The sequence below is a fragment of the Euprymna scolopes genome, chromosome 7 (assembly GCF_053919585.1).
Source record: "Euprymna scolopes isolate OS-2025 chromosome 7, ASM5391958v1, whole genome shotgun sequence".
In the NCBI taxonomy this organism is placed as follows: Eukaryota; Metazoa; Mollusca; class Cephalopoda; order Sepiida; family Sepiolidae; genus Euprymna; species Euprymna scolopes.
In genome coordinates, this window is record NC_136488.1 from 132,397,540 (window position 1) to 132,411,920 (window position 14,381).

The following is a 14,381-nucleotide window of genomic DNA, read 5'->3' on the forward strand; positions in this document are numbered from 1 at the left end:
TGTAGCGAAATGCGAAAATTAAAATATTGAATTTAAATGAGAAAATTTGAAAACCTGAAAATGTTGTTAAATGATAAAATCATTTTTATTTATTTATTTTTGTTGTTGTTGTTGTTGTTATTGTTGTTGTTGTTGCTGCTGCTAGAGTCCAAATTTTCACCAATAAACTGGCTTTATCAAGGAGATGTCAGTCTGATTAAATTCGGACTTCAACAACAATGAAAAAAAGCAAATAAAAATGATAAAATCATTTTTATTTACTTTTTTTATTTATTTATTTTTTTGTTGTTGTTGAAGTCCGAATTTTCACCAATAACCTGGTTTTATAACGGAGATGTTTTTTTTTTTTAATTTATTTTTGTTTCTTCATAATGTTGTGATAAGAGGTCGAAGCCTCCCGAGGAGAAAATACGTCTTGTATCGGTGCTGTTTAAAATTCAGTGCTGTTTAAATTTCGTCAGCCATCTTGATTGCTCATTTAAATTACCTACTCGACATTACTTGTTTTTCAAACTGAATTAATGCTCTAAAATTTCGTTAAAATACATAAAACTTATCCAAGTATGTAGAAGAGTAATTTATCTTGCCTTTGGTAACATTAATTTGTTATGTATTTGAATTTTTGGCTCTTTTCTTTGTTGTTGACTTCTCTGCTAAACAACACAACATTTTCAGGTTTTCAAATTTTCTCATTTAAATTCATAAAAACATGTTTTCTAAAATGTGTGACTTTCCATTGCTAAAAATATTGAATTTCAAGTAAAACCAATGGCATTCACTTAATTGTCATGTCACAGTAATGAACATATCCAAAAATTACGAAAAATGATGAAGTAGAAAATTAATTATTAATGAAAATAGTTTTTGAAGACAATAAGCGAAAATTAAATTTTGCAAAAAAAAAAAAAAAAAAAAAAAAAAGAAACCGGAGAGTTCTAATTGTAATAAAAGGCAAATAAATATTTACTGAAAACTGAAAATATTTGGCCAATTTAGCAAAACTGAATTTTCACTAATTGTTTTCAAAAATTGTTTTCATTAATAATAATTTTTTTTTTAACTTATCATTCTTCATAATTTTTGGATATATTCATTACTGTGACATGGCAATTCAGTAGATATCATTGGTTTCGCTTGAAATTCAATATTTTGATTTTCGAATTTTGCTATAATAATGAAGAAGAGCCTGACTTTATTTATTAATTTATTTTTATTGCGGACTATTATCCTCATCTTTCTTAATTGTTGTTTCATGACATTTCGGCCAACTATTCCTCTGGCCTTCGTCAGGGGGTAACCGCGGCAGCATAGGAACTCCGAATTTCCTAACCGCATTCTCAGCAATTACTGCCATCCATAGTTGTCATCTTGGCCAAGTAAGCCTCTGACCAGCTTTGGGTAGGATTGAAATGGCTATCATCAGACAATTCTCACCTGAAACCATAAAGATTCAACATCTCTATCCACTATGCCACGGGCCCCGAAGGTCGATCAAGGTTGAAATTTTTGGTCTTATGAATCCACATTTTATTTAATATCTGATCTTCCATGGTCAGGTCCGTACTGAATGGTATATATATTATTTAAAGGCCAGAGTTGGCCGAAACGTTGTGAAACAACAAGTAAGAAAGATGAGAATAATAGTCCGCAATAAATGAATTAATAAATAATATTCATCTCAATAATGAATTCCAATTAAATAATATACTATTTTTTTTTTTTTTGGTGGGGGGGGGGATATTTGAATCCCACAACAACATATTTTACTTACTTCTCTTGCTGTATAGGCAGCTCGGTGAAGAGGAGTGTCTCCCATATTGTTTTGCACATTCACGTCAGCACCCCCCTAGAGAACGAGAAAGATCAAACATAAGTGTCACAATAAAACTTATATGGTGAATTTCTATCAATATTTTGTTAATCTTTTCACTTTTTAACCATCTTCAGCGCTTTGAAGACAGCATCCTTTCGTCAGCCATCTTGATTGCCCATTTAAATTACCTACTCGACACTACTTGTTTTTCAAACTGAATTAACGCTCTAAAATACTGTTGAAATACATAAAACTTATCCAGGTATGAAGAAGAGTAATTTATCTTGCCTTTGGTAACATTTATTTGTTATGGATTTTAATTTTTGGCTCTTTTCTTCGTTGTTGACCTCAATACCCGAAAGATCAAATAAAATTTTACTAAAAGAAGCTTTTGAATTTATATTAATATGTTAAATGCTTGAAATATTTAAATATTTATCTGCCAATATTTCTAAGTTGTTGTTATTAGGTCGATGAAATCCGTAATTCAAATACTTGACTCAGATTCTTGAAAGGTTCAACTACCAACCTCAGAAATATTCTTTTTACATGTTGTTTTTTTTTTCTTATGAAGGTCAAGAGGTCATTCTAGAGTAAGGGTTATTAGGTGTTAGTGATGTGGACCCAGAATTGGGACCATGAAAGAACAACTTGGAACATGGTATAGGTTTCAAAGATATATTGAAAAAGAGCAAAGTAATGATACTGTCGGATCTCAGTAGAGAATCCCATTTCCCCAAGAGTACTTGGCTCTGGATTAATATGTATTTGGAAGAGTCCATTAATGGAACAGTCCCATAACAGTTAGGTAGATAATGAGACAACACCATGATGATCAATAATGGAAGAATTTGAGTAAGGCTTAAGAATTTATTTAAATTGGACTTAAAAATATCCATGTTATAATCTTCCAGTAAGCAGCCCCACGCTATTTTGTTCCATGGAGAGACAGTTCTAGGAAAGAAACTCTAAACTAAAATAGTAACTGTAAAATGTTTTTGACTTCTAATGGGGGTATAAGACGAATGGATTCGCCAATCATTTTTATAACCAATGGCTGTGCTAAACAACCAATGAAAACGTCCCAAAATTATAAAAATTGTCGAATTTTGGATTCAATCAGTTTGTTGTTTACTACATCACGGACCGCATTTAATTCCTGGCCGCCATCTTGGTTACTGATCTGAACTACGCCGCCATCTTAGTTACTGATCTGAACTATGCTGCCATCTTTGTTCAACACAATATCTCAGAACTTAAGAGGTTAACTACGCCATGGACTGCATTTGATTCTTGGTCGCCATCTTGGTTACTGATCTGAACTATGCCGCCATCTTAGTTACTGATCTGAACTACGCCGCCATCTTTGTTCAACACAATATCTCAGAACTCAAGAGGTTAACTACGCCACGGACCGCATTTGATTCTTGGTCGCCATCTTGGTTACTTATCTGAACTACGCCGCCATCTTTGTTCAACACAATGTCTCAAAACTTAACAGTAACACAATCAAGATGCACAAGAGAGGGATTAATCATATAGGTGCTTGTGCAGTATAATGAGATTTCAAATAAATGCATCTTAGCAAAAGCTTGATTACATACTTACATGCTATGTTAGAATTAGTAAAAGTTCCAATAATTATGAAAACGAATCAAATAAAAAAATAATTACAAGTAAAAGTAAATTTTTTTTCTCGAATTAGTTAATGTTGAAGAGTTCTTAAAATCCAGGGGAGGTAACTATAATCTATGATTTTGAAAAATGCACAATTTCAAAATAGAAAAATGATGGACCATTAATATTTATACATTTTCCTGCTGGAAAAATGGTAGGAACGTTCTACTGCTCCAGTAGATATCTCACTGCTGATGCAATTCTCTACCTATATAAGAGCCAAGTACGTCCAAGGATGGCTTACCGCTGCCACACCTGGGCAGGAGCTGCTAGAAGCAGTTTATCCTGTCTAGACAGAGTTCAAAATAGACTTTGTAGCCTAGTGGGGGGATGCTCTTTTCTCTTCCCTCCAACCTCTTTCCCACAGAAGAGACGTTGTGAGCCTGTCTCTACTTTATCATTATTTCATGGCAAGTGCTATTCTGACTTTCACAAAAAAACACTCATCTAGCTAAAACCACTATCAATAATTTCCCCCACTCTTTAACTGTGCCTAAACCTAAATGTAGTTCTTAGAACTGCACGTCTGTGGAAATCTGTTCTATTTTCCTGCTTTCCAACTGACTACAATATGGTGATGAACAAGTTCTTGATGAGCCATCCCCTTAAGTAATCCAGTTTACCAAATTCCCACTATGAATGATTACTACAACATTTTCCCATTTACTACTGTACACTCATTAACCCTTACCCTCAAGTGGCTTCTGAGTCTTGATAAGTGGTGATTCCTTTGTAAAAAAAAAAAAAAAAAAAAGGTTCTTGCAGATCTAGATTTATTTTCCGTGATTTAAAATTCTTTTTATTACTTTTGACATGAAACGTAAGTATGTAAACGTGTTTTTATCTAAAATGCATTTTTTGAAATCCAGTTATACTGCATAAGTACCATCTTATATTGAAATTATAATATAAGAAATGTTTTGTAAACAAAGTGTGTTTGCAGCTTATTTAAAAGACTAATTTGAAAGCATACAGTCCGTTTAAGTATGGGAGCATCTACAAAATAAATTTGTTAAAGTATTTGCGATAGAAGTGTCGGTATTTATTTGCATAATATCCGTTTTTAATGTGACGGAAATCTATAGAGAAGATACAGAGGGATTAATGATACATGCTTTGAAATCATAATACAAGGAATAGTTTTAAACAAAGTGTGTTTGTAACCTAATTAAAAAACCAAACGTATCTGATATTTACCATTTAAGCACAAAGGTAAGTTCTCTCTACTGTGCTAGAAAGCTACTAATGCCCGAAAGTATCCTGTCTATAAGGCCACCATTCGCCCATGTATGGAGTATTGTTGTCATATTTGGGCTGGTGCATCTGCTACTAGTCTCTCACTCCTAGACAAGATTCAAAAGAGAGTCGGCAACCTAATAGGTCCTGAACTGTCATCCAAGCTTCAGCCTCTGTCCCATCGACATAATGTAGCATCCCTCTGCCTGTTCTACAAGCACTTTAATGGTGAATGTTCTGACGAACTGCAAGCACTTGTACCCCCTCTACATAAATACCCCCGACAAGCAGCAAAATCACACCCCTTCACAGTTGAGATCCCTAGATGTAAGAGAGCCTTCTACTCCAGTAGTTTCTTCCCCAGAACCGCTAGACTTTGGAATTCCCTTCCAGGTTCCTGCTTCCCCAACTGTACTGACATGCAGAAGTTCAAGTGTAACGTGAACCGACATCTTGCTGCCCAACTCCACACATAGTACCCCTGTAGCCTGTGTCCCTAATAGTAGCCCCCTACATCAAAGTGGCAATGTGCCTTGTTTGGGGTGAAAATGTAATAAAAAAAAAAAAAAAAAAAAAAACAAATTTAATAAAATTTTGCTGGTCAAATCTGAAGTTCAATTCTTAGCTTAGAACTAAAAATTCTTAAAAATTGTTTGTTTTTTTTTTTTCATTTTTTCCTCTTATTATTTTCGCATCATTTATCACACAGCGAGATATGTGACCACTTTGAACAATTCTATTTTAAACCTAAGCATGACAGACTAAATGATTTTCTTTGGTCTGTCACATTTAAGTTTGAAACAGAATTGTTAGATGTGTTCATTCATTTTCAACAGAGCTTCTGTCTGTCCGGTGGCATTAAACTGATTTTTTTTTTTTTTAATGGAAACTGCTCCAGACAAGGTTTGAAGCCACTTGATGTAAGAAACTAACAAGAACAGGAGATGATTACCCCCAAAACAGGAGATGCCTACTGGCTTTAGTCTTGAAAACGCTGATGTTACAGGTAGGAGGAAAAAAGCAGAAACAGTTCTTGGAAAGGAATAGGAAGCTGTATTACAATGAGGTATCAAAACAGCGAATTGATGGAGACCACTAGACCAACAAGTCAAATGAGCTGGAACAAAGGAAGCAGGAAATAGATCAGATAATTCTGAAGAACGCATGCCATAATAGTATTTATGGAAAAGACTGAGATTAGCAATATCACATCTATAAGAGAGAGAGAGAGAGAGAGAGAGAGAGGTTGCAGAAAAGAAGAAAGGATGGGACTAATCAAATAACAGATATGTTTCTACCTTATCAAGAACCCCCATGATTTAATTTGCTGCAAAATGAAGTGTATTTTTTTTTTCTTTTTTTTTTTTATTACATTTTCACCCCAAACAAGGCAAATTGCCACTTTGGTGTAGCGGGCTACTATCAGGGGCAACAACTACTGGGGTACTACTATGTAGGGATTTGGGCAGCAAGATGTCGGTTCACGTTACACTTGAATTTCTGAACGTCAGTACTGTTGGGGAAGCAGGGACCTGGAATGGAATTCCAAAGTCTAGCGGTTCTGGGGAAGAAACTATTGGAGTAGAAAGATCTTTTACATCTAGGGATCTCTACAGTGTGGGGGTGGGATTTAGCAGCTTGTCGGGTTTGTCAAGGGTGCTCACGTCGTGGGGCACAAGTGATTGCAGTTCGTCAGAGCATTCACCACTAAAATACTTGTAGAACAGGCAGAGGGATGCAACATTTCGTCGATGGGACAGAGGCTGAAGCTTAGATGCCAGTTCAGGGCCTATCAGGTTTGCGACTCTTTTGAACCTTGTCAAGGAGCGAGAGACTAGTAGCAGATGCACCAGCCCAAATATGACAGCAATACTCCATATATGGGCGAATGGTGGCCTTATAGAGGTACAGGATACTTTTGGGTGTTCAGAGGTTGGTTGCAAGATAAAATCATTTTTTGGTTTATGTTATGCAGAACGGTGGAAAGGCAAGCTGAAACCGAAATCTTCTTACCCCCAATTATTATATCGTTGTTATGAAATCTAAATAACACCTATGTACTAAAAGAAAAATACTTACTTCCAATAATAACTTCACGACTTCTGCATGCCCGAAATATGCAGCCAGGTGTAAAGGCGACCAACCTTTGTTTGACCTTTGTGTACCTGGAAAAAAAAAAAAAAAAAAAATCAATATTATTTTCAAGTTTAGTCTTTTAAAATGCTTACTCGTTAGATGAGTGTGATCACCATGACATTTTTTTGGTTATAGTCAGCTAATGTACTTCCTAACTTCCAGCATGGCTGCTACCGAAAGTGGTTACAAGGCAAATCAGTTCCTTCACTTTTATTGTTCTTCAGTATTTTTATAGTGAAGTGATTTATTGAAATAAAATATAAGAAAAGGGCATTATTGAAAAATATACAAAAAAAATTAACAAATTATACAAATAAAAATAACACAATTACTCTTTACTTGCATTTTTAATAAGAAAATTAAAAAATAAGTCTTTATTTTATTTGAAATTTTATAAGAAATGTGTTTATGAAATTATAAAAATATGTTGTTTTTTTTTTAAATTTTAAAAATAAGTTTTTATTTGGATTTATATAATAAATATATGTTTACAAAAGTATAAAAATAAAATTATTGAAATCAAGACAACAAACGAAAGTATTAAAATCAAAATAACAAAATTTCCAACATCATAAAAAAAAAACGTATCCAATATGTAATATTCCCAAAATAGTTTAAAAAGATTTTTAAAAGTGCTTTCAATAATTCTTAAAAAAAATAAATAAAATAATTTCAATAATTCTTAAAACAAATAATAAACTAATTTCAATGATTCTTGATGAAAATAAGACCGAGAAAACTTTTCAATGATTATTAAATAAAAATTTTCAAGGATTATTAAATAAAAATTTTCAATGATTATTAAATAAAAATTTTCAATGATTATTAAATAAAAATTTTCAATGATTATTAAATAAAAATTTTCAATGATTATTAAATAAAAATTTTCAAGGATTATTAAATAAAAATTTTCAAGGATTATTAAATAAAAATTTTCAAGGATTATTAAATAAAAATTTTCAAGGATTATTAAATAAAAATTTTCAAGGATTATTAAATAAAAATTTTCAAGGATTATTAAATAAAAATTTTCAAGGATTATTAAATAAAAATTTTCAAGGATTATTAAATAAAAATTTTCAATGATTATTAAATAAAAATTTTCAATGATTATTAAATAAAAATTTTCAAGGATTATTAAATAAAAATTTTCAAGGATTATTAAATAAAAATTTTCAATGATTATTAAATAAAAATTTTCAAGGATTATTAAATAAAAATTTTCAAGGATTATTAAATAAAAATTTTCAAGGATTATTAAATAAAAATTTTCAAGGATTATTAAATAAAAATTTTCAAGGATTATTAAATAAAAATTTTCAAGGATTATTAAATAAAAATTTTCAATGATTATTAAATAAAAATTTTCAAGGATTATTAAATAAAAATTTTCAAGGATTATTAAATAAAAATTTTCAAGGATTATTAAATAAAAAAGAATGATCCAAAAAATCTAATAAAAAATGAGTACATGCACAGAGGAGATATAGGCACGAGAGAAAAAAAATAAAGCAACTGATTTGCTTCATTACCATTTCCGGTAGCAGCCACGCCGGAAGTTAGGAAGTACATTAGCAGACTATAAGCCATTTTTTTTTATTTTTTTTTTTTTTATTTTTCTTCAGTTATTTGAAGAGATGAACAGTTTTTTTCCTTTATTTCATTTCATTACGATTTCAATTTATATCTGAGGTCTCTTTTAAGGATAGATGTTGTCCCTATCATGGCTGTCATCTGTGTTTTTCATCTTCCAGAGATTGTGTCGAAATATTTTTAAAGATTTTTTTCCCATTGAACCAATTGCGCCTACCACAATCGGTATTTACTTACTTTCAGAAACCATGTCATCTTTAAATCATTTTTGTGGTCCTGATATTTTGTTCTCTTTTTCCTGTATAGCTCTATTAAGACCATATTAATTTATGTCAGCTCGAAGGTGACTTTTTAAACCTGGAATAAAGTAGAAATCATTCATTTACATAGGCTACATGTTTAAGTAACAAGGCAGAAGGCATTGCCCGGTCATAAAATACGCTGAAATATAATATTTTAATTTATGCAAATTTTGTATTTATTATTACAGAGTCAATTGTCTATTGATTATTATATTGTACCCAATATATACTATTGATTTCAAAAGTAAAATTAAAAAAAAAAATATCACTTGGATGCCATCAGCTAGACTTGAAACCAAAACATTTAGCACTCACGCCTTAGTCGTTACTATTTAAGCTATTGTCAGAGGGATATAAAATAGTTAAAAATGAACCAACTTTAATGTATAAATACCTATTTGTGTATGCATAGAAGAGCACTTGAAGTCGACTTATGCCTGCCAAGTTCCGATTTTTTTTAAATTTTGACCTCTTGGCAGCTATTTTTACCAGTTAAAAACCCAGAAAAAATGGTCGCCCCAAAAATGCAATCATTTGATCCACCTCATGCCCCTCGGCAACCTTGCATCTCAGAGGAGATGCCCTTTAAAAAAATGGAAACAAACAAACATAGTGAGTTTTATAAATGAGATGATTGCACCAAAAATCAGATACTTTCTGGACCGGTAATATCATTCAACCATTTTTCAAGTAATTTCAGCAACATGTTGGGTGTAAATCTTCTGTTTTAGATCTGGAGTGAACACCCAAGGAGCTTATCAAAACAAAGGGCATTCGTTTCAATTGTAGACAAACAAGGATCTGAGTATTGGTAGCGAAAAGAGAGCGGCTTGAATTTAGAAATGTTGAAAATAGCAAGATATTTCTTTTCTCTCCACTGCATTACGTACTCCAGATCAGAAGATAGAGAGAATCAGTCAGATCTTCATCACCAATGCTCTTCAAAGTGCTGCCATAGACAGTTGCGTCATCAGCATAGATAGTAATAAATAATCTCAGAACCTGATTTGGAAAATCAATGATGAAGATCAGGAAGATAGTTGGATGTAGAATAGATCCTTGAGGTCCACCGGCATTGATATTATGTGCTTCAGATTTCTATTCATCAACAACTCCTTTTATCAGAGAGAAAGAATTTGATGGTTCAAAAGACATTAACAAATATTCCATAACTAGCAACTTTGTGAAGCAACCTTTGTGCCAGATCCTATCAAAAACCTTTGATATGTCAAGATCTATTACCATAAAAATAAAGCTACACCCCCATCAAGAGATTTATTAATCCTGTGCAATATTTACAATCAGCACAGCAGCAGTCAACTTTACAGAACAAAATCTATATCGTTTGTCACCAAGTTGATTACTTTTGTTGATGTGATTAATTTGGTTTTAAGTGTTAAAAGTAATAAGCCACTTTTTTTCCCCCCTATTGCAGCTCATACTCCAGATTAAAATATAGAGAGAATCAGCAAGGCCTTGATCACCGATGCTCTTCAAAGTGTTGCTATAGACAATTGTGTCATCTGCATAATTGTGTTTTTATGAATACTACAGACAAAAAATAAAACGGTCCTTACCTTTACAATTAAGATCAACATCAAGGTTGCCCTGTTTATATTGTTCAAGAATTTCTTTGACTTCATCGGTTTCCCCATTACGAGCTGCATGCAGCAGTCTTTCATGAACAGATGGGGTGTCATCAGAATCATTTACCTCCTGGAACTCACTGTCACTTGAAGAATTCAACATGGTGCTCTTTTAAATAATCAATGCATCTAAAAAAAAAAAAAAAAAAAAAAAATTTTTTTAAATCATCATTAGTCATAATTCAGAATTTTTGAGATGTGGATTAAGAATTTGTATTGAATCATGTGGACTACTATTCTCATCTTAGTTGTTAAATTCACGTTTTAATTTCAAGTGCATCTTTTTTGGACTTGGGAATCTTTATATCAAATTGAGGAACGTGGATGGAATTTCAAACTGAATCCTTCATTGAATCCATAGGAGTAGATTATTCTCATTCCATCAGCCATGACTGGATAGAAGTGAAAATCTTCTGGTGGTTGAACGATAATAATTAAGAATAATATAAATTGATACTTTTACTCTGTCATGGCTGACAGAATGAAAACAATCTACCCTTGTGAGTTTAAAAAAAGATTTAGTTCTAAATTCTGTACAGGTTTTCAAATTCAAAAAAATACATCTGAAGAAATCCAAAACACCCTAAATAAGAATACTTGTTTAACTATTTCAAAGCATCATTTAAAAAATATTTTTGATTGTATATAATTTTAGCATTTGTTTCTAAATATCTGTTTCATCTGACAAGCCTGAACTATCCACCGCATCTAACAGACCAGAAACATCCGTCCCATCTGGCAGACCAGAAACATCCGTCCCATCTGGCAGACCAGAAACGTCCGTCCCATCTGGCAGACCAGAAACGTCCGTCCCATCTGGCAGACTAGAAACGTCCGCCTCCATCTGGCAGACCAGAAACGTCCGCCTCCATCTGGCAGACCAGAAACGTCCGCCTCCATCTGGCAGACCAGAAACGTCCGCCCCCATCTGGCAGACCAGAAACATCCATCCCATCTGCAGACCAGAAACATCCATCCCATCTGCAGACCAGAAACATCTGTCGCATCTGGCAGACCAGAAATTTTCGTCGTTTCTGGCAGACCAGAAACTTCCGTTGCTTCTGGCAGACCAGAAATATCCGTCGCGTCTGGCAGACAAGAAATATCCATCGAGTCTGGCAGACAAGAAATATCCATCACATCTGGCAGACAAGAAACATCCATCACATCTGGCAGACCAGAAACATCCGTCGCATCTGGCAGACCAGAAACATCCACCGCATCTGGCAGACCAGAAACATCTGTCGCATCTGGCAGACCAGAAACATCCATCACAACTGGCAGATCAGAAACATCCGCCGCATCTGGCAGACCAGAAACATCCGTCGCATCTGGCAGACCAGAAACATCCATCACATCTGGCAAACCAGAAACATCCATTGCATCTGGCAGACCAAATTATATGCTGCATCTGACAGACCAAAGCATCTATTGCTGCTATGCTTAAAAAAAGAAATTGTAAACATTTACTTACGCACACAGTATGGAAGGTAATGAACAATTTGTTCTATTGTAGACCTGCAAGCAATTTTGTATCAAGTCGTATCTTAACAATGTCTGCGCAGAATGTCTTAATTTTTAATAGTTTATGCAAATGGTGTGAAGAAAACAAAGTTATTTCCTCCTCCTTTTCAAGATTCAATCATGCATGATTGCCTCGCCTTCTTCGAGCTAATTTTGTGATAGTTATAAAAGTGTTTTTTGTTTCTTATGACCTGTGCTAATCCTGACTCCAGACACATAAAAGAAATTAAACACTCAAATTAAAAAAATAAAACACCCAACCGACAAAAGTAGTTAGCGCTGCAAGCAGTGCTTGTTCGTCCGGAAATATTACAGTGCAACTGCAGCACCCTCTATTTTCGTGAAAATTTTATTATCGCTTGCAGAAATATGGGAACATTATTTCCATTTTTATAAAGCTTCAGATTCGAAAATGTCAAGTAACAAAGTGTATTACAGAGATTATATATATATACATGTATATATATATATATATATATATATAGATATATATATACACTTACAGGGAGACCCGACGTTGCCCAGGATTGAATGATGATCAATGAATGTTTCACACTCCCATATTTTTATTATCATCGAAATCGATAAAATCGCCCATTTTTTCAATCAACTCGATTGATTGTCTGCTCAACGAGGTGCACTGGGAGGAAGCTTCACATGACTTAATCCACAATACATTGTAGTAAACATTGCACTGAAGAGAACATACTGTTGATTTTATATGTCAAGCCTTTCTGCTTGTGTGGTAATAAAACTTCTCAAAGGCACTTATGATATTAGGCTCTGTAAGAGGTTAACTTTCGTCAAAATCATCTATTCTTTCTTTCATCAGATTATTTCAGTTATTGACTATCAATGCTTATTGAAGACATTCTGGTACAATACCTATCTAAGAACATTCCCAGACACATAAGATACATTTGTGTGAAATTTCATAAAAATCGGCCCAGCTGTTTTCAAGTTCATAGAGAACGAACTCACAGGCAAATTTCCTTTTAAATAATAGTAGAGATAGAGATATTAAAAACTTAAGTTTTTCTAATATAATTATCCATGGACATGTGTTTCGTCATTATGCAATTCACCAGCATGGTTGAATCTAACGAGATTCGAAACTAGAACCCCAGAGTCTGAAGCTTGAAGCTTTACCACTGAGCCAATCCCAGCTAGTAGTAAGAGTATCGCCTTTTTTTTTGTAGATGTCATTTATTCATTTGTTTTGCCTGCAGTACTTTTGAGTAGAAAGCATTACCTAAACGTTAATTAAGAATAATTTTCCCTCATTTTTCTCAAACTTATGTAGAATTGAAATGAACACAATTACACAAATAGATGAATGTGGTTGCATCCAGCCATAGTGCAACATGGTACGATTTGTAAAGTCATCTTCAATATTCGTTATTGAATATGTTATTATTTATACACGTGTAAAATATTTTGTTTTTTTTAATAATAATAAGTTTTAATTTATTTTATTTAATTATTTGAACTTTTATCCTCATCTTTTAGTTGTTATTTTTACGACGTTTTGGTCAATTATTCCTCTGGCCTTCGTCAGGTTAATCGCAACGGGATAGCAATGTTGAATCCTCCAACTACACCCACAGCAATTACTGCCTTCAATAGTTGTCGTTATCTCATGACGGTTTGATCAACTAATCCTCTGACTGGCTTTGGGTGGGATTGAAACTGCTACCTCCAGACAATACTCACTTGGAATTGTAGATCTTCTGCAGCGGTTTCAATCCCACCCAAAGTCGGTCAGAGGATTAGTTGACCAAACCGTGTTGAGATAACAACAACTACTGAAAGCAGTAATTGCTGTGGGTGTAGTTGGAGGATTCGACATTCCTATCCCATTGCGATTAACCTGACGAAGGCCAGAAGAATAATTGGCCGAAACGTCGTAAAAACAATTAAAAGATGAGGGTAAAAGTCCAAATAATTAAATAAAATAAATTATACAAATTTACTCATCTCCAAAATAATTCCAAATTAATTCAGTAATAATACGTTATTCTAGTGCAAAAAAAAAAAAAGACAAAAAAAAACAAAAAAACTTGCAGCTCAATTTTAGAGGAATATTCAGTTTGTTTTCGAAGTTGTGGCTACTGGCAAAAATTTTTAAGGTGAATTTATAAATAGGATCTTTTGACTAAACACCGGTCAAAAAAAATAAATAATAATTAAAACAAGTTTAAGTTGTTTCTGAATTTTTGAGACGGAGATTGAGAAATCAGATTATTTGGACTATTGTGTTATTTTCACAACATTTCGACCGATGCATTCTCTAGCCTTCTTCGGGTTTATCTTGTCAAACTCGGGAATCTTTTTGTTGAACTTGGAAATCTACACAGAATTTCATATGGAGACCTTTATTTAATCCACAAGGGGTAGCATGTTCTTATTCTGTCAGCCATGATAGAAGTCCCAAGTAAATCACTATTGCATTTG

The 14,381-nt window shown here is 33.3% G+C and overlaps 1 protein-coding gene across 4 annotated transcripts in view; it reads right to left on the reverse strand.

The window, feature by feature from the left end:
* Positions 1-14,381, reverse strand: part of LOC145279943 (oxysterol-binding protein-related protein 1-like) — a 493,074-nt gene that overhangs the window by 430,005 nt on the left and 48,688 nt on the right. For all 4 annotated transcript variants that reach the window (XM_080131542.1, XM_080131540.1, XM_080131541.1 and 1 more), the window contains exons 2-4: positions 10,335-10,532; positions 6,806-6,891; positions 1,772-1,846 (exon numbers count right to left, since the gene is read on the reverse strand). In XM_080131542.1, coding sequence (XP_079987668.1) covers positions 1,772-1,846; positions 6,806-6,891; positions 10,335-10,506 — 333 coding nt within the window. In that variant the 5' untranslated portion in view covers positions 10,507-10,532. The remainder of the gene's footprint in view (positions 1-1,771; positions 1,847-6,805; positions 6,892-10,334; positions 10,533-14,381) is intronic.